General features: G+C 42.9%; 1 protein-coding gene across 3 annotated transcripts in view; it reads right to left on the bottom strand.

Moving 5' to 3' along the window:
* CCNY (cyclin Y) overlaps positions 1 to 11778 on the bottom strand; it is a gene marked incomplete at both ends in the record, with an annotated part of 121187 nt that extends 109409 nt beyond the window's left edge. For all 3 annotated transcript variants that reach the window (XM_080339929.1, XM_080339930.1, XM_080339931.1), the window contains one exon: positions 11625 to 11778. In XM_080339929.1, coding sequence (XP_080196055.1) covers positions 11625 to 11778 — 154 coding nt within the window. The remainder of the gene's footprint in view (positions 1 to 11624) is intronic.
* Positions 11779 to 20951: the final 9173 nt, after the last annotated feature.

Here is a 20951-nt window from a genome sequence, read left to right as displayed (position 1 = left end):
GTGCCAGCCCTGCCCACCCCCAGGGTGACACCCTGGCCAGAACAGGCATCACCAACCCATCAACTGCCTCAGAACTCAGAAGTCACACGATGCCACTCCCTCAGTAAGAAGGAAAAACCTTTTCCAGCTACAGAACCTGCATTTCAATTAGGTGATGCCAAATCAATCACATTGGAGTCCCCAAATAGCAACCGAGGAGATTCCTCATTTACATGAGGAAAGAAATGCAAAAATATGTAATTAGAGAAGATTTACATACAGCTGGACACATTGAAGCATGGGCAGATTATCAATTACAGAGATGGCAATTACCAAGAAATTCCTTCTTTGAATTGCTAATATTGCTACTAACTAAATCACTTTTCAGCTTTTCATTTAGAAGAAAGCAGCGTACATGCATTCCACTACACTTTAAGAAGAAAAAACCTACACAACCTCAGAACCTATTTTAAGAATTACAAGTCATGCACCATGGTTTATTTGTAATCCAGGACACAATTTCATCATAAAGCACACATTTCCAAAAGTCATGAAGAAAATGATAGACATCAAAAAGACATTCAACTCTCCTTAAAAGTCCAGGGGAAACACAGAAGTCTTACCTTTATGTGTATAAGCGTCACACAGATCTGAGAGAACAAGGATTATTTTATTTCCTTGACTGTACAACATGCATGAGAGGTAGCAAACTAGGAATGTACAGCAAATGTCAAAAGGCAAACATGCTGTAATCTAAAACCGAGTTTTCAAATCAACATTGAAAGTTACGATGCCATCCTGGAGTCATCACACAGCCTCTGCTCTAGAATACACTGTATGTGCTGTGTACTCTTCATAGCTCGAAAAGCACAGCAAAACAGAAGGGGTCGAAGAAGTGGCGATGAGATCAGACATGGGAACTCGTGTTTGTTGTGAGGAGAAAAAGGTTGGGCTGAGAAGCACAGGCAGGAGCAAGTGAGGCAGACTGACACACATATACAACAAAAAGGGACGGGAAAGAAGAGAAAAATCAGACGATCTTGCTGAAGCTACAGGTATGGAGGAGGGCAATGAGCTAAAAGAAATACATCTATATTTCAGGTCACAGCTAGTTTTAACATTATATTAGCAACAAAGCAAAAAGGAGAAAATAATACCTTACTTTAAAAATGCTATTTTCCAAAACACTTGTTAAATATAAAATCTTAGCTACAAATATTTCATTCAAGAATGCGCACACGCAAAAAAGTTCGGGGAGCGGGTAAGAGTCAGCTGCCTACCCCCAGTCTGTGTTTCCAACAGAGCCAGGAGGCGCTGCCCCCACTTCTGGAGACTCTTGAAGCTCCCAAATATCCCAAGGACAAATGCCATGCTGGGTGGACACTATGCAGTTATCCAGCAGCCCAGGAATAGAAGAGGCCCCCAGCCACAACCTTGGCCACCAGGAATGGGGAGAAGGGAGACGCGAGCAGGACCTCGCTGCACATGCCCCTTCTCTCGGGCAGCAGCTTGCCCACAGCCGCCTTCTCTTCAGCACATCGAGCTCAGCAACGTCACAGTCTCAAAAAGCACCATACTTCACACATTCTTTTCTCAAATAACAAGTATATTGATATCCACATGAACCCGTTTTGAGATCACCTACACAACACCAGAGACAAAAGAACCGCTGATGGCTTCCTTAAGATCTCTTCTCCTCTTCTACTTACACCCACACATAAATTCAGTGCTGTTGAATTACAAATTTATATGTAAAAATTGAAGGATGAAGTCAGAAAAAATAAAAGAACCCACACAACCAAAATATAAGAGCAGTTGTTCAATATAAGTTCAGATTCCCATGGAGCATAACATAAAGCTTCAGTGTTTGGATTGCATAAACTGTGATTCAAATTCTTGTTATAAAAATAACTGTTTACTATAATATTTTTTAAAGAAATGTGACTTGAGGTCAAGAGCTTACTTTTCACAAAACATTCGTGTCCAGTTAAATTTAACTTGGCAACGTCCCTTTCACTTAAATATCAATTTTGCCAAAGGGAAACAAGTTCCGAGATGCAGAATTTACATCACTGCTTATATATGGATTTTTTTTTTGCCTGCTTTAGCTTTCAAAGGCAGTATTGGTCTGTTTTTCTCCACCACACAACCATTTAGATCTCCCCTACTACCTATTTTTATTAATCACAGACTGGCTCTCCAGGACCACCTCAGCTAGAGGAATCTTTCTCCCATCTAAACCCTTGAAAAGTGCACAAACCCCTCAGTAAAATTACAACAATTCCCATTTCTTTCTAAGCCTGACACAGAAAGGATAACTGTATATTGCCTAAGCAGTATACTAGACACCATCTCAAATGGATTACCCAAAAAAAGGAGGACATTTACTTGCAAAAAGCATGGTTTGAAAGCTTAAAATGCAATTGCATCTACAAACTTCTCACACTCCACTGATTTCTGGATTTCTGCCAGGTAGGAACAGTCACAACAAAAAGGTTCGAGAACAAAGTGCCCCTGAGAGCTCCATGGTCACAGGGAGCATCGGGTGGGACTGACACGTAGTTTTAGTAGAAGCACATGCAAAAGATCTTGTCATTCACTCATGAAGCTGGATTTTATCCGGATGCTTATTTTAACATCTGAACTGCTAATCTACTACATACAACCCCATAGCAAGAAATAACAAAATACTAATCACAAGAAATCTCCTGTAACTTCATTTCAGAATCTCTTTTCAGGAAATGTGTGTTCCAAATGCAGACAAATCTACCCGTGATTACTATTTCATATTCAAAACACTAGAATTTCAGACCATATATCTGAACAATTATGTCAAGAGGTTAATCACATTCCCTATTTTTATAGTGATAATGGCAGAGAATTTCAAATGTAAGAAAGATCATCCTCAACAGACTTTACTGAGTTTAGGGATCCAAATAATTTAAGATCCTGCCTACAGCTGTAGTTGAACTTGTATTTGCAACCAGAAATAAAACTGTTTCTAAGAAGAACTAAAACTGTTCTTTTTTTTCCTAAGTACAGACACAGTAATGCACTGAATGGTTTGGCAAAACACTGCAATAACTGGACTTACAATTATGAATTTTATCTCTGTTGATTTCAGTTATATAGTTTCATAAACTTACCAAAACCAAAACAAATCCTTTCAAGATCTCCACATGAAAACAAAACAAATAGGTATTAGAACAGATTATATAGATCCTGAGGCATAACAGCTACGATACTATCTCCCAAACACACAGGAGGCTGCAGTCCTATAATAAACAAAACCACCATCTAGAAATAAAAAATTCTATTAGGATTATCTGCATGCTCTCAATGATAACTTTTTCTAACCTATACTTCACCCTGGTTATTTTAATAGAATTCTTTGAGGAGGAGGAAATCCAGGGGTACACACACCAAATCAGTAGAGACTACATCCTACTGAATGTAAACTGCATATATGATGGTATAACATACAGGCAACTTTTTTCAAGCCAGAAGACAGACAAGATCTAAAACTCTCAACATCGGCTCAGGAATCAAGAGCTTTAATTCATTTCAAATGCTGAAAGACCTTCTTTAAGGTCTTCACACCACCACTTGCATCATTTTACAGAATACCATAGCTCACAATGTAGTTCAGAGATGCAACTACTGGTTGTAAAGCTCAATGACCACAGCCTGAAAGTTTCTTTTGGCCAAAGCAGGGAAGCGTGTCCTGCCTTGTTCAGGACCAGCTGCAACTTTGCATCTTCAACTCATGCAATCTTCTTCCTGAAGAAGGTCAGAAAAGGGGATAAAGAAACCACAGTACATTTAGATGTAAAACGGAACTATTGATAAATACTAAAAAACACAAACAAAACCACCAAGCACAGAAGCAGAACTACTGCCAGTCACTTCACATACACAACCTCACATACACTCACAATTCCTAAATTACCCCATCCTTAGAAAGTTCACACAGAAGTGCAAAAGTATGGGATAGTATTTAAAAACATATTTGCTGATCAAGTATAGTTTCTTTCTCATGCAATATTATTTGCAATATCTGAAATCAATGCATTCTTCCCAGCAACAAAGATGGTAGTAAGTTCCTTTATCAGTTGGGAGCATCCAGTAAGACGATGTGACACATGACAACATAGCAACAAAAAGGTACCATTTCCCAGAATACTAACGTGCAGGGATAAACTGCATAGCAGAAACAATTTTAAGCAAGCCAGTAATCCACTAATTTGCTCCAAATCTCTAAAAGGATCCCTGTACCAGCAGTCTCACATCTTCATTTAGTAACAATGCACCTTATCATGCCATTTTGGGTAGCCCGGCTTTACAAAAACCTGGAGCAGTTACCACATTTTCTTTATCTTCTGTAACAATTCTGGCTCCTTACAATCCAACTTTTGGATTCAGGAATATCAATTCCCACTCTTAATTAAATAACAATACCTCGAAGAAAAGAAACTTTTAAAATTTCAACACAGTCTCATATTACTTTCAATACTGTTGAAAGTAAATCTTTTCACTTTCCATCTGATATCTTCTGGATCTCGGCCACAGCTGTATAAGAAGCATTTTGCAGACAAAAAAAAACAACTAGCAAGCAAAAAAGCCTGAGAAACATTTTTTTTTTAACTAAAGTTGGGTGTTTTGTTTGTTTTGGTTTTTTTATTTCACAGAAAATTATGAATCGGTAGTGGAAGCCTGACTTTCTTCTTGCAAAAAGAGATACAAGTGGATCCCAGCGCAGATGTTCTTCCCTTCTAAGAACCACAGGAGAGAAGAGTGTGGGAAACACCCTGCAAGGTGGACAACAATTCACTTCAAATCTTAGGATTAGCACTACTCCATAAACTTGGCCTAGCATTCAAACATTATAGTTTCCTGCAATATTTTTACACCAACAAAGGTAGTAATAAAGTGCCACTCAAAGGGACAAAAATATTGCTTTTATCAATACATTTCGTTCAAACCATTGTAAGCTATAGGACAAGAGCAAGACTTTTGCAGTGCAAACGGCATCTATGATGGCAAAGGTATTTTAGTAAAATGGTTACAACATTAGCCTGACTTAACAGAAACAGAGTTATTCTGCAAAGAAAAAGAGAGGAGTAAATAACACCAGTTAATGAAAAAATGTACATTCTTGCTCATCTTGTCTTAGCTGAATGACAGTTGGTCTAATAAATCCTTTACAGGCCAAAAATGTGACAAGCATAAGGAGAAAGGAAACAAACAAATAAAAACAAAAGGGGGGAAAAAGGATTTGATGCAAATTCTCCAACCAGCTTCCACCTGCAATTTCCCATTAATGTCAACCACAGTTCCTTGGCCAGCTTCTATACCAGCTAAGGACTAGTCTTCAGGACAATGCTGCTGCTTCCCAGTTCTTTCTCCATTTAGTTCAGACTAATGAAGGCTCTAAATTTCAGTTCATCCTCCCAGAAGAAGCTCAAGAGCTGCTGACGCTCAAACTGAACTGCCTGGAGGATGCGGATTACAATGACAAATGGGGTCTACACAATCTGCAACAAAGGTAGTTGCAGTCGACCTCAATAAAACCATCTCCGAATGTTGGTCAACGTCTGCAAAAAGTTTCAGTGTGCGAAACATGAAAATCCCAACAGTCCATTTCAGCAGTTCTGGAATACGTGCTTTTCAAGTTAGACTGTAAGGAGACAAAACTGTTACAGAAGACACAGAGGGAGTAAGAACTACTCCAGTGAAGGCACCACCTAAGCATACTGCTGGGAGTATTCCATCTAAATAACAAATTACTGAATTTCAGAAGTTTATTAATATTTACTAGCTCTTCACACACATTTCAGAGATGTATGGCACATACATTATATATTCTGCAGGTTGAAGTAAAAAATATCATTGCATATATCAGAATGGACATAGAAAAATAACAGATTTTAAAAGCTCTTGTTATCCGAGTTCAAAAGAAAAGAAGCAAGAGTAATGCTGATTCATCTCTACATAGAAAGCTCAGAGAAAAGCTATACACTGTTTCTGTTTTCCACTGATAAAGGGTATATCATATTGCAAAGATATTAAACGGGAAGATATTTAGACTCTGTCTGACCTGCAGCTGGCTGGTGGGACCAGGACAGCTATTAAGCAGCGCAAGGCTCTGCTCACTTATTCCCCTTCCAGCCTCACAATACATCACAGAGAGCAGCTACAAAAAGCATAGGGGAGTTGTATGTGCACAGCAAACAGCATCTCGCATATGTCAGAAAATGGTGTCCACGTGGGTGCCAAACTTCAGGACTGCTTTTTGTACCATCTGATCTCAAGCAAGGCCTGAAGGTGCAGTAAACATAGCCTGAAAGTCTGAAAAACCTTCAGTAAGCACAGAAAATTATGTAAAATAGCTATGGCCACACAGTGGAGAGGTTTCCACTCCTTTTAAATATGTTGTTATTATTACATGTAAAATCTAAGGCAAAAAAAAATACCTCTAAACCAGGAGTCCTTTTGTTTTCAGATACCTACAATTTTACATCTTGTCATTCTGCTTCAAGGACCAATTTGCCCAGCCAAGGCTGCTGATCTTGTGTAACTCACTTTCAAGGAAAATCTTAATCACAGTGCAGTGCACTAATAAAATCTGTTAGAAGTTCAAATACGATTAGCCTTAGCATGTGTGCCTGACAGCTTCTACAGCTAAATATGAAAATACTGACTTCATAAAGAGCACAAATTCAGTGATTTAATGTGAACAATGTGAAAGTGAGGCTTTAGGAAGGCTCTGTACAATATGATGGTGTCTGTTTGAGAAGGAGGGCACAGCACAGAATAAAGAGATGAAGCTGATATCAGAAGACAAAAGCGAGCTGTGAGATGTGCATCACCAGCAGCATGCAGCACAGGACCACGTTCAGTGATGTAGGCCACAGCAGGTTCTATTTTTAATTTTTTGATGCACCAGATTGCAGTGGTACCTTGATACATGACCTCTGACAAATGCTTAGGTCGGTAGTGCAAACAGTACTCAAAAACATATAGATCACCTCGGTGCAGGAATTCTGGCTGAGGGAAGGAGAAAATTTTGGAAAAGATTTTTCTGTAAACCAAATAGACAATTTTTTTAAAGAAGGGCTACCCTTTCTGTTAGCAGGAATGTCTGCGTGCAACATAGTACATCTTTAATTTGCTTCTGAAGTGCTTGTATCTTGACTTTTATGAATGTAGGTCAATTCCTTCACAACGTGCAACCCGTCATGTCCCAGCTCTTGAAAACACCAGCACTCTCCCTTTCAACAAAATTTCATTAGGTATATAGGGCAGACATTTTAAAACTTTCCTGTGTTTTGCTAAAAATCTCACAATTCCTATAAAACCCAGTAGGCAGAGACACACAAATACTAACTAATTTCATTTCAGAGACTCCCACTCAAGAAGGTGGAGAAAAAGTATATAAATGAACAAATAAAGAGCTTTTTAAACAGCAGTCAATTCTTAAGAGCCTGTGCATTATGCAGCAAAAAATTAACATGATTGGCCCATCATGACAAGGGCTGAAGAGGTTTATCAGTGATGCACAGTTGCACAGGATGACACTATCTGAGCTAGAAAGGAAAAATGACTCAGTGACATCAGCAGGAATTTACAAAGAGGGGGAAAAAATCTCATTTTCTGGAGAGGGTCAGAGGGGGAAGAAAGGTAAAGACAAGACAGAGGAGGGGTTAATCATTAAGCACTGTCTTTCCTTCAAAGAAACTCTCCATCTAGTCTCTGTTTCAAGAACAGTCTCTTGGCCAAAGTCATCACAGGGTATCAACTTTGCTTCGTATCACCGTATCTGTGGTAAGACATCCCCCGCGCCCCCTCACGACAGCTCCATACTTGAAACTCTTACTACAGAAATCATGCTTCAAACAGAGAAACCACATTTGAGCACATGCAGCTTTTTCAAGAGCGAAACCAGTGGCGGATCTGGCTGATGTGAAGAATAAGTGGAGACCAGACTACGGTCAGTCCAGGCACCCAGGATTTAGACAGTGCATACACCAAGGTGCTCGTACGGATAAAAGGTTATACGCAAATGAGATACAGAATCTGATACACGAAGGTTTCTACCATTTTTACTTGTTGTTGTCATTAACACTGCTGTAAAAAACGTCCTGAAGGCAAACAGAGCTAGGAATCTGCAAGTGCTGAACCCACTGCCATGATTTTCTTAAAGCAAATTTTTAAATGTGAAGCATTGAAAAATGTTGAAGCTTCCTCTCAGCAATAAATCATCAAAAACAAACAGTAACCTCTGTACATTACATTTATCCTCTTGCTCTTTCTCAAAAAAAAACCAGCAATAAACATCTGTTAGGTGTTCTTCCTTATCATGAGAACAAAAAAAAGGATTCTGGTGACTGCACAATATTCAGAGAGGCAATTTTTCACATTTGTAGGTTTTTAAAGAAATCTGCTACCTTCTTAGAAATTTTGGGAGGAAAAAAAGGAAGAAAGCAAAAATGACCATTATCATTCTCCAGAATAAGTCATTCAATAAATTCCTCCTCATCAAATATCTTTCAGAATTCCCTTCTCTTTCAGATACCACTTCACAAACAGTTGTGAAATATTACACAAACTGAGATTTTCTGACAAGGTACCAGTGACATAGAGGTAAAATCTTGCTATAAAAGCCACTCCTACAGAAGGAGAATTCCTCCAATCCTTCTCTGAATAAATACCATTGGACTGGATATTGTGCTTGAATTACAGGAGAGAATTCCAAGGCATGATCTTGAGGCAGATTTAACAAATATATCCATATGAAGTATACGAGTGGCAAACGTCAAACAGTTACCCCCATACTAAAACTCCTAGTTAAATCACTCTTAAAGGTCTGACATCCCCCCCTCTTTCTCTTTCTCCCCCTCATATTGCCAGAATTGGGGCCTGCAAAACAGTGGAAACCGCTCATCTCTTTCAAAGCTTAAACAGCCCACAGCTGCTTTAAAGGTTCTAAAAGTCCTTGTTTTATTCAAGCAGCTTTACCCACTACAAAAGATAAAACGTTTCATGAATTTCCATGAATCCGAGCATGAAAGCAACTTCCACATGAAACACATTAACTCAGACACTGCGTGTCATGATTTGTTAAAGGCCCCAAAAGTACCACTCAAAGACAAACGCTCGCTGGGGACAGAGCGCGACTGGCAGCGCCGCGTGTTCCGAGCCCCGTGCAAGGGCTCTCACTGCAACAATAGTGAGAGACGTAAATTCCAAGTGTCGAAAAGGTTTCAGTGCATCAGCCTTTGCCATCACTTTGCCATAAACTTGGAAACATTACCCATTTGAGAAACTCTTGGAAATACTTTATGAATTGCAGGAACACTAAGGAATCATCATCCAGCACTTTCTCTTCACAACACAGATAACCAGGCTATCGTTCTTCCATTGTAAAGAACATCATTGTAAAATGATGAAAATGTCATTAGAGTTCTCTGTTGTGAAGGTTTTTTGCCATTCCAGTGTCTCATCCAAAATATCTGTACGCCATGCAATTTCAAACAATCTGACAACAAAAATATAGTAGCTAGTCTAATAGGAAATAAAATGTCACAATCATGGTATCATCTTATTACTTTCAGTAATCAGTCTACCATCTTTCACCAAAAGACCTTCAGTGAACAAGACTCCAGGGTAACAGACGTGCAACAAAGGACAGTTCAAAAAGCTGTTTTACCCAAAGTGTCTCCAGTTGGTCTGTGTGTACAGACATTTATTGTCCATCAGTCTCCCCAGTGAAAACTTATTTCCCAGAATCTATCCGTAAAAAGGGGCAAGACTAGAGTAAGGCACAAAAAGGAAACTCAAAATTGTTTGCTCTTTTTCAGAATTAAAGATAGCTTGCCCATTAGAAAATGTGACATTGTACTGATAATGGTCCCAGACCAAAAGCAACAAAATTTAAAAAGAAATAACACAAAAGGTATTTTCTGTGTTCTAACAACAGCTTACAATTCTACAACTCTAGGCTTGAAACATCCCATCATTTAAAGGAGAAGTGAAACAGAACACACACATGCCTTTCTCCAACAAATGAAACAAACAAGCAATTAAAAAATAATAATAATAATAATATTTGGGGTTTTTTTTTTTGCAAATTACTAAGATGCAGGAAGTTCTATGCATTACATGCATATTTTAACAAGCGCACATGCACTTACTATTTCCACCTATGCACTTCTTCCCACCCCAATTAAAAAAATCAAGAACAAGGAACAAAACCCACACATCTCGGACCAAAAATTTTACTGTAGGCTATGTTGGTACAGATGGAGAAATCCGTACCATCAGAGAGCACTGCATGCTGCTATGCTGGACAACACTGGTGCTCGAAGAATCAATCATTCATGGATCAACAATTGGTTCTTTCATCTCCCTGGCTTGCTCAGACCAGACCATTATGAATTTTTTTCCATCTACTGATCCTGTTACACTCCTATTTTTCAGCTGCATGTAGCAAAGACATCTGAAAAATATTCATATTTCCAGAATGTATATCATTATAAGAAATAAACTTAACTAGACAGGGGATCTACCTGCTTGTATGGGCTTCATAACTTTGCCAGCATCAAGAACTGACTTAACATCAAACTCTGTAATAAAATCACAATCAAATAACCTATGGAAAAAAAGTGGAAGGCAAACTGAAGCACACTGAGGTCCCTCTTTCTGGCTTTCTACCAAAGGCAGTTCATGTAAACTAATCCAGGAGATAGCTGACCTTTTATCAGGTAAAGTTTTAGAACTAAGTACTTCAGCTAATCGAAAACTAAATTACATGTATACATTAAACCACATCTTTAAAATTAAGCTGTATTCTGGTTAGTCAGAACAGGAGCACATTCAGTCATTACTAAACCAGGGGGAATATGGCTTTTTTGAATATCACTGCAGAGAAAGAGAGGGAGAGGTGGCATTCATGATATCATAGAGCAGTGCCTCATCATGACAGTAATGGGGAAGGTTGTCATGGCAAACAGTTCTCCCACTTTTACTGCTGCCTGGGTTTGTCCTTTAAATCCTCGCCCCTGCAGAGGCCCGGCAGGTGACATCCGCGGCAGGTGACGTTCGCCGTGCACCGCGGGGGCTGCACTGCCCAGCCCTGCCGGGAACGCGGCCCTGGGCCACAACCGAGACGGGTGTTTGAGCCACTGGGCCCCGCGGCGGGGACGGGTGTCAGCAATGTCACCTCACGGCACCCTGGAGGGAGAAGGGTCTTGGCAGCGCAGACCCGGGACCAAAACACCGCACCTTGCCAGAGGATGCGGCGGGGAGGGGGAGCTGCTGCCCAGCGCTGGCTGCAAGGGTCCCACACACCCTCCCTGGGGACAGGAGCAGCTCCGAAGGCTAAACCCCGCGCAATGCACCGCCACACCCCCGGGAGACCCACAGGGGCGGACACGAGGAGCAGTACCGGGCCGTGGCGGCACGGAGGGGCACGGAGCGGCTCGGTGCCAGGGCAGCGAGCTCAGCGCCGGGGCAGGGCGGCGGGACCGGCCGGCCCGGCCCCACCCGCGGGGCGGCCGCCCGGGGCAGCGCCGCGGCCCCGTCGCGGGGAGGGGAAGGGAGGGGAAGGGAAGCGGGGTCTCCCAGGGCCGCCCGCCCGCCCTCACCGTCGATGTTCTCCCGGTCGCTGATGTGCTGCAGGTTGCAGCCCGTGTCCTCCCGGCTCAGCTCGGCCTCGGGGCGGTAGGACTCCAGCCGGGAGTGGGCATTCCTGCGCAGCTTGGGGCTGGAGGACACGCAGCAGGAGGTGGTGTTCCCCATCTTCTCTGCCCAGCCCCGGCCCGGCCCGGCCCGGCTCGGGAGGAGGCGAGGGGCGGCCGGTCAGCAGGGGCGGCGGGCAGCCATGGGCAGCGGCGAAGACGCGGGGAAGCGGCGGGGGAAGAGGCGGCGGCTGCGGCGCCCTGCGGCTGCACTCGCCGGCGGATCCCCCCGGCGGTTCATCCGCGGAGGCAGCCCCGCAGCGCGGCCCGCCGCCGTGGGCTGCGGCAGCTACGCCCTCCTCCGCGGGCAGGCAGCGCAGGGCCCGCCGAAGCACAGCCCCATCGCCGGCGGGGCCGCCGCGCTCCTCCCTCGCCCCCGCGCAGCCGCCGGGCCGCTCCACGCACGCACCCACGCGGCAGCGCCGCAGCCTCCGCGGCAGCGGCAGCCGCAGGAGCAGCCGCCCCGGGCGGCCCCCGCCAAGCGGTTCCGGTTCAAGCGGCGGTAACGCCTCCCGCCGGGCGGGCTGCGAGAGCGGCGGCAGGAGCGGTGCCCGCTCCTGGGGGACGGCGGTGCCCGGCCCGGCGGAGAGGGGCCGGCCCGGCGGAGAGGGGCCGCCCCGGCAGCCACCGGCGCTGCCGCGGAGCCCGCCCTCCGCTCCGGCCGCGGGGCCGCCCGCGGTGCTGGGGGCACTGCGGGCCAGCGCTACCAGCCGGCGGGAACCGGCCGGAGCGCCTGCCCTGAGCGTGCTCGGTCACCCTGCGCACACCCACACGCGTGTATTTGTACATACGAGGGGGCACGTTGTTGCCAGAGCCAGCGCGGGGGTTACAGCAGCAGCTGCTGCCGCGCTGGGCGCTCCCTCCGCCAGCCGGGAGAGGCGCCGGGCTGGGTACGCACCGGGCGGGGGTTCCGCGGAGCTGCCGGGCGGCCCGGTGGGGAACCCCGGCCCGAGGGAGCCCCCACTGCCTTTGCCGCAGAAACCCGCCGGGGCGCCCGGCGCCATCCCCGCTCCGCCGCCCGCCCAGGCCCCTCCGGCCCGCGGGTGGGAGGTCTGGGCAGCTGCCAGCGGGAAACTGTCACCGGGGGGCTCCAGGCTCTTAAAGAATTTACGAATTCTTTGAGAAGTTGTTAAGAACTCCTTCGGACTGACGGTGTCAGAGAGAACTGGCCAAAACGGAAGAGGGCTGTGTAATGTGCTCCTGCATACCGCTCTACTGTGTTCAGAGCTTTCCCAGTCAAAATCCCCCTTTTCAGTGTCAATGTAACGCTAAAGATGGAGACGGGGCATGTTTTTCATTAGTTTGATTAGTTGTTTTTTGGTTTTTTTTCATTTTAAAAATCTCTTAAGCAAATCTCATGACTACTAGAGGTCTCAGGCACAGTAGTTGAATGGTTATACTGATAATTTGATAACAGAAAAGCACATCTGTGTGTTTATAAAAAATGCTTTGACTTACAGCCACGTGTCCAGGGAACAATTACTTGCTAGTCTACAAGGCATCTCATGATATCTGATGTTTTTGTAAGATCTTCTGAAGTCAGATGATTACATTAAAGACTTGCAAGTTTTCAACCCACATTTTCAGATCACACATGGCAAGGAAAAAATATTTTTTAATTTTCAGCTATCTTTGAGTGTTTATTTAATGCCAATAAAAAACCCTAGTGGAGTACAAAGGAACAACAAGAAAAAGAAAGTTTAGGGAAAAAAATATTTTGAGGAAGGTTTGTGTCCCTAATTTTGACACCCCCCAAAGCATTGGTGGGCAGCAGTTTGTGAGTTACATTGTCCCCTTGTGTTTGAGTAACTCGAGGTGAATAAGAATGGGTTTAGCATCTTTTACATATTAGTGTCTTCAGTAATTTGCATCCAAACAAAAGGAAATTAAATGTTTGCTGGAGTCTAGGTCTAGGTCTAGGAAGATTATCTGGTAGAATGTTGTGCTAACTGGTGTTTTCCCCAGCACACAGGTCCTTGCTGAGGGCACCTGGGGCTCCTTGGAGCAGACAGACCCTGCTCCTCAGCTGCCGGCCCAGCCCAGGCCACAGACCACGCTCCTGTCTGCAGGGTGGATTTAATCCCAAATGGGCATAAGCAGCAGCCAAGAAATTTCAAACACAATTTTGTAACAATGAACTCAGTATGTATACCATAGGATAATGTTACTGGAAAGCCTAGCTAAGCGCATCTCACAGGAGAGCTTCAACAGAGCTACCTCTGTAAAAATTACCTGTTCACCTGCTTGCCACGGCTCCCTGACCTGCCCTATTCAGTTCTACCTTCCTGTCAGAATCAGGGACACACCCATTTGTGGTCTTTTCGACCTGCAGTCTCCCAGCATGACCACCCCTGGGGCCCCAGTGCCATTGTCTTTTAAGTACATGCTTGAGTAATGTTAACTGGGAAGCCATTGTGTTGCCTGGCCTTGCTGGACCAATCCCGCTACATTTTTTAGGCATACAGCAAACATTTCAGAACCACTAATTATTTAGAGACTTTTTAACAGTTCTAAATCAGTCAGCATGGGTTTATGAAAGGCAGGTCCTGTTTGACCAACCTGATCTCCTTCTACAACAAGGTGACCCACCTAGTAGATGAAGGAAAGGCTGTGGACATTGTGTACTTAGACTTCAGTAAGGCCTTTGACACCGTATCCCACAGTTTCTCTTGGAGAAGCTGCAGCTCGTGGCTGGATGGGGGCACTCTGTGATAGATAAAGGACTGGCTGGAGGGCCGGGCCCAGAGTGTTGTGGTGAATGGAGCCAAACCCATTTGGCAGCTGGTCATGAGTTGTGTTCCCCAGGGCTCAGTACTGGGGCCAGTTCTGTTTAACCTCTTTATCAATGATCTGGATGAGGGGATTGAGTGCACCCTTAGTAAGTTTGCAGATGACACCAAATTGGGCGGGAGTTATCTGCTGGAGGGTAGGGTGGCCATACAGAGGGACCTGGACCAGCTGGATCTTTAGCTGAGGCCAGTTGTATGATGTTCAATAAGGCCAAGTGCCGGGTTCTGCACTTGGGTCACAACAACCCCAGGCAGCGCTACATGTTTGGGGAAGAGTGGCTGGAAATCTGCCTGGAGGAAAAGGATCTGGGGGTGTTGACTGACAGCAGCTGAACACGAGCCAGTGTGTGCCCAAGTGGCCAAAAAGGCCAGGAGCATCCTGGCTTGGATCAGGAACAGTGTGGCCAGCAGGACTAGAGGAGTGATTGTGCCATTGTGCTCAGCACTGGTGAGGCCGCACCTTGAATCCTGTGTTCAGTTTTGGGCCCCTCATGACAAGAAAGACACTGAGGTGCTGGAGAGAGTTCAGTGAAGGACAAGGAAGCCGGGGAGGGGTCTGGAGCAGGAGTGTGGTGAGGAGCAGCTGAGGGAACTGGGGCTGTTCAGTCTGGAGAAAAGGAGGCTGAGGGGAGACCTTATCACTGTCTGCAACTACCTGAAAGGAGGTTGTAGCATGGAGGGGGTTGGTCTCTGCTCCCAAGTAGCAAGTGATAGGACAAGAGGAAATGGCCTCAAGTTGTACCAGGGGAGGTTCAGATTGGATATTAGGAAAAAATTCTTCATGGAAAGGGTTGTCAGGCATTGGAACAGGCTGCCCAGGGAAGCGGTGGAGTCACCATCCCTGGAGGGGTTTAAAAGGCATTTAGATGAGATTCTTAGGGACATGGTTTAGTGCTGGAGTTAGGTTATGGTTGGACTCAATGATTCTGAGGGTCTCTTCCAACTGAAATGATTCTATGATCTATTGTAGCAAATCCTTAGTCAAGTCTTGCAATTTATACTTATTCCATGATTTTCATAAGCTTTGAAACAAAACAGGCAATGACACAATAATGGAGATGGGTTAATTGCCATCTCTGCTTCTTTAAGTAGACAAGCAGAGCATAAAAATACATGTTTTCTTCATTAAAAATGAATTATTTAAACTTTGGTCTATATTTAAAACTAATATTCAAAAAGCAAACATTTAAAATATTTTTACAATATAAAGTATTTATAACTTGTGATCATCAGTTGTGACCACATATAATCTCTATGTAGCTACCTATTTTCTTCCTTGAAGTCTTTTGTTCTGAATTTTTCATATGCCTTTATTTCTCCTCCCTTCCCCCTAAGAGCTTGCTGAAGTACATTATAATGGCAAAGGTGCTGCAATACATATTTACAGATCAAGTCAAAGAAAAGGAACACCGCTCTAGGGTAATGGTCTCCTACTGGTATCTAAGAGCTGAGAAAAGTACATAGGTGAAATATATGTCAGCAAAGCATATTTAGTTTTCAATTATGATTACTTTATTTCAGCTATTGAGTCTATGCTGCAAATGTAATTGATAAATATTGGTACAGTAAAGCGAGAACAGTTCATTGTACCTTGCTGACATGCTTAGATGTCATGTATGTCTCAAGAAAATCTTTTGTGTCTTTCTTCGATGAGAGATCATTTTACTCTTGAGGTTTAAGATTATGTATTTTACTGAGTTTTCTGTCCTGGGCAGCTTCATGCATCAGATGAGGAACACCATAAAGCTTCTTAAACTAAGGGCCAAGGCTTTCAAGACTGGTCAGCACTGAGGTACCTCTGCTTACAAAGGGATTATTCCTGCACAAAGATATTTTTAAATCTGTAGCATCACTATACAGAAGACAATGAATTTTAATAGGTGAAATAGTAATGATGTGACCCATTAAACCTTGTCCTTGAAATCCTTCTGGGACATTATTGAAAAATGTAAGTGTTTCAGACCAGCAGATGTAGGTTATTGTTTTGCTTAAATAAGATTTTAATCTATTTTGAATAAATGAAAATGATAAATATTGTTTAATCCAAAAGTACTTTCTGTTTGCAAACCAAAATATATGGGAAGCACAGTTAGAATGAAATCCTTAAGAGAAATGATTGGTGACAACCAGATCTTTTGATTCTGCTCATCTTTCAAATACAATCTGGGAAGTTCGTGTCACACAATGCCTTCCCCACACTGCCATCTAATGTTCAATAAGAGTCCTACTAGCAATTTGGGCATTTTGGCCACTCTGAAATGCCATGTTGTCAAATTTATCACAGAGCTAATCATTGTATGGAGTTTAAGCAAAAGCTTAAAATGAACACGGCTATGTAAAAAGTGACCTGGCTGGTCAATTGAATCATACCCTAAACTCTGTTGATTTTAATTGCTAAATTTATTTTGACTATGATATTAAATTCCAAATCAACTAAAACCGCAGTGACGAACACACCTGAGGAATGTTGTTATCCCTCTGATAATTATATTTGTTTTTACTTAAGTTTATTGCTACAAGCCTGAATTCAACAGCAGTAAGAAACTTTCTTCCTCAAGGCATGTTGGGAATGGCTCACTCTTGATTCTGAGCCAACCCAATGGCAAAGCTTTTCCCTGTGCTCCTCAAGATATCACATTTGGGGATCATGTCTTAGATTCCCACCTCTATGGATGTGAATGGACAGATTCTGGGGCATATCTCCCCTTGCTGAAGGTGTCGATTCTTCTAGGACTAAGGCAGTCTTGTCTTTCTTGGAGGGAGAAATCCAGTGTTTGCCAAAAAACATCCTTTCAGCCTCATCAGAAGTTATTGGAGGCCCTTTCTGAGCCTGTGCCAACCATTGTGCTGCCACCAGAGATATCTGGAGGTTTCTGTGGCACTCAGCAGATCGCTGCAGCTCCCAGGAAAGGCTCCAACACCTAACGAGAAGTATGTAAGATATGGGAGTTAGTGCCTGGTGTTACCCAGCTTAAAAATACTCAAATGGAGCCCGAGAAGTCAGTCCTTTGGCACTTGTTTCTCAGAAAGCAACTACCTTGTTTGAATCAGAGGGAAACATGTAAAGAATAAATCAATATTTCTTTTGAAGATAAAGGGAAAAATTTGGGCTACCTACCTCATGTGTTTAACTTTAGTGCATAAATTAGGTTATTAATCTGGTGCTAGCCAATGAAGAGATCTATTCTAGGCAATAAGTCAGAGCACAAAGTCAAGGTCCTGCTCTGCAGTGCGTGGCAACTAGAGGATCCTATCGATTTTAAGTTACTATACAGGACAAAATAGGCAATTCAAGAATGAAGGTGATACACCAGAGAGGAGGTGTTAGAATACTTCCCTGAACATACATATCCCAGATTGGTTTATTTATTTATTGCTATATTATTTGCAAACTTGAAATCACTGCAGAAAGAGGTGGTTTCCCCTCAACTAGGGAAAGATTGTTCCTTGTTTTAGGTGAAACGCTTCAAGAACAACTATACTGGAAGGTTTTCATACATACAAGCATTCATAATTTTTTAAGTTTTATTTCTTTGGGGATGGAGCAAGATAGGATCTGCACTTGGAAGCATCCAGAACCCCAGGCATTATGCATAGGAGGGGAGATCACCCATACAGCACAGATCTGCAATGAGAACTGGAAGGGAGGAGTCACTTTAGCAGATTGTTCCATGGATGCTCTTGCTTGGTGGAGGAAGGCACGAGCTATTGAATTTAACTAGCTGGGTGGAATTTGGTTGGATTAGCTTTGGCACAGTTTCACATACTCTTAATTCATCAGTGAACAGAGTAAAGATACTGGAAAGCTACTGGAGAACAACAACCTTGCCCCTGATGCTGCTGTTGTAGGCAGAGCACAATCCCATAGCCTCTCTGTGTTTTTCTCTCTTCATTGTCTCCCTGGTTAGTTTGTTTTGTGCCAGCGTGTGTCTCCCCATGTCAGGATTGGCTGCTTTTTCTGGGTCTGAGATCTTGGCATGTAAAGAGCAATAATTACCCAGTAGCATGGCTTGGTGACTACGAGCAAGAGTGGGAGAGCCCCCTCCTGAACAAGAAAACCCCTTGTAGAGAAAAGCCTGAGAAAACGAAACAAAATAATGTGTAAAAACAAGCAGTGCTGCCACAAAGCACTTTGCCAGCTGGAGTCTACATGGGGTATGAATAAGAGCCTATTGTGTTCCAGTCCTTTCTGCTTGTGAAAGATCCCATTCTGTAGCGATATCTTAATCTGTTCTAATTTCATACAAGTCTATGCAAGTATAACTTCTTTAGTTTCAACGAAGCTACTCCTAATTTACCCTAAGAATGAGATGTGAACCAGGCGCAGCAATTTGGGATGGCATGTTCAGACAGAACTGTTTTCTCTCAAATTCATCTTCAGACACCAAAAAAGAAAAACCAACTCTCTACCCAACTCTCAATACCTGGCAATTTTGAGTATCAGTCATGGCAGCCCACAGTTAGAAACGTTGATGTGTAGTATGAGCTTAAAAGTCCCACATTCTAAACTAATACAGATTAATATGCAAAGGATTCAAGTATTCAGAAACATAGCTCACCAGAAAAGCATGTGTCTGTACATACATGTGCTCAGGCTGAGTCCCCTATATGAAAAAAAAAGCATCAGGGAAGTTTATTACTTTAGGCTACATCTCCCTGGAAGACCAGCTTTTTAATTACAATGAGAGGGCTTTGTTTGAAGAATAGATTTGAAGAAAATTTCAAGGTTTCAGAGACACAGCATCAAGCTGAATTTGGTAAACTGTACAAACTTATCTCAAGCACTGTTCCTAGGAAACACATTTTCAGACTGAGTAAAGTTCTGCTGAGTATTAACATCTATATTGAGTGAAAATAGACTTTCCTCACTTAATTTTCCAATCAAGAGGCACAATGAAAAGGTAAGAAAATTCTCACTATAAAAATTAAACTATTGAAGTATCCAAGTTTTCAATAGAGAAGTGTCTGGGCATGAGCTTGTTGATTTTTAGCCAGGTACTGCAATTGTAAATACCTATAGGAACTCATTTAAAATTTCAGAGAGACCAAAAGTCACCCCTCTCAAGACAAAGCCCCTGAGTTTCTGTGTATATACCTGGAAAATACAGAAAATGGAAAGGAGGTAAAGAACCAAAAATTAATTAATGCCCTTAACAAATTAAGAGCAGATACATCCTATTGAGTGTGTACGCCGTAAAGATTTTGTTTTTCTTCCTCAGGTCCTACATGGCTTTCGGCAGTACCCTTTCCTTTGAGAAATAATGTAAGATTGAAACCTATGCACCTGAACAGGCCAAAAGTTCTTCTTTATTTTCTATTCAAACAGTGAATCGTGTCCACTGTCAATGGGCATTGGTCTCAATGTCCTTTGAGTAGAAAGGCTGGCCTACGAAACTAATAAAAACATTAACCTCTTCGTATGATTTTCAAAGTCCTTTCCCTGTCAGTGAAGAAGTACCCAGGACATAAGCAAGCCTACAGAATTAAAACCGAGGCTCCCAAATGAATATTTAATTTTTTTTTTCCTCAAATATAGCAAAAACTGTCATAATCACTAGAATCCATTTCCATTCGTTTGGCAAAAAAAAAAGTGGCTTTCTTCTTTAACCAGGTGAAGCTCGCTTTACATTTCACTTCAGTTGCTATCAGCAAGCCTTCTGTCAGACACGTTGTCAGTGATCTGTATCTTTCTGCTTATTTATTTACCAAATTTTTAACTATGTAATCACAGAGATAGCAGTACTACTTGCTTTGGTTTTGAATATGACCACCCACTGATTTGCACAGAGTCAAGGAGCCCACATTCAGTTGTCTGCTCCACTGCACAGTGCGCAAGGCTTCCGAAAACCCCTTTATCCCCGCTTCCCAGGGCCCTCTCATTGAAATGAGAACAATAAAATCTCACAGCGTCAAAGGGTAAAAAGACTAAAATATTTAAAACAGCAAGTTGCTCTTGTATTATAGGAAAGGGGACCAAATAAATAAAATGGCTGGCTTACTCTGTAATCTTAGATGTTCTGTTCTATCGTGGTACTTCTGATGTGCACACCAACATTGCTCCATGCAGACAGTGCCTGTCATTAAATGTGAAACAAATTCTTGTATGTTGTAACACATTGTGCCACTTGTGTAGCTCGTTAACTTTGCTGTCATCATCACTCAACAAGCAGATACATCAGCTGGTAGAAGAAATGCCAACGTGAGAATAGTAAGTTCACAGGTTAAAGAAGTCATCTTTCCTCTATAAATAGAGTTGGTGTAAATCACCAGAGTCTGCAAAATGGGCTGGGGAAAATTAGTCAGTGACCTACAAATGCTTCCCGCTGGATGTCTGTGAATCCACTTCACACAGTTAAAAGTGACAAGAACTAAAGTGGATACAGAAGCAGGGCCATATGGTAGTGTCCTAGCAAACATGAAAATAAACCCAAGTAATAAAAACACG

Source organism: Nesoenas mayeri (assembly GCF_963082525.1).
Source record: "Nesoenas mayeri genome assembly, chromosome: 2".
NCBI classification, from domain to species: Eukaryota; Metazoa; Chordata; class Aves; order Columbiformes; family Columbidae; genus Nesoenas; species Nesoenas mayeri.
Note: the sequence above shows the minus strand (reverse complement) of the source record. Positions and strands in the feature narration are given on the sequence as shown.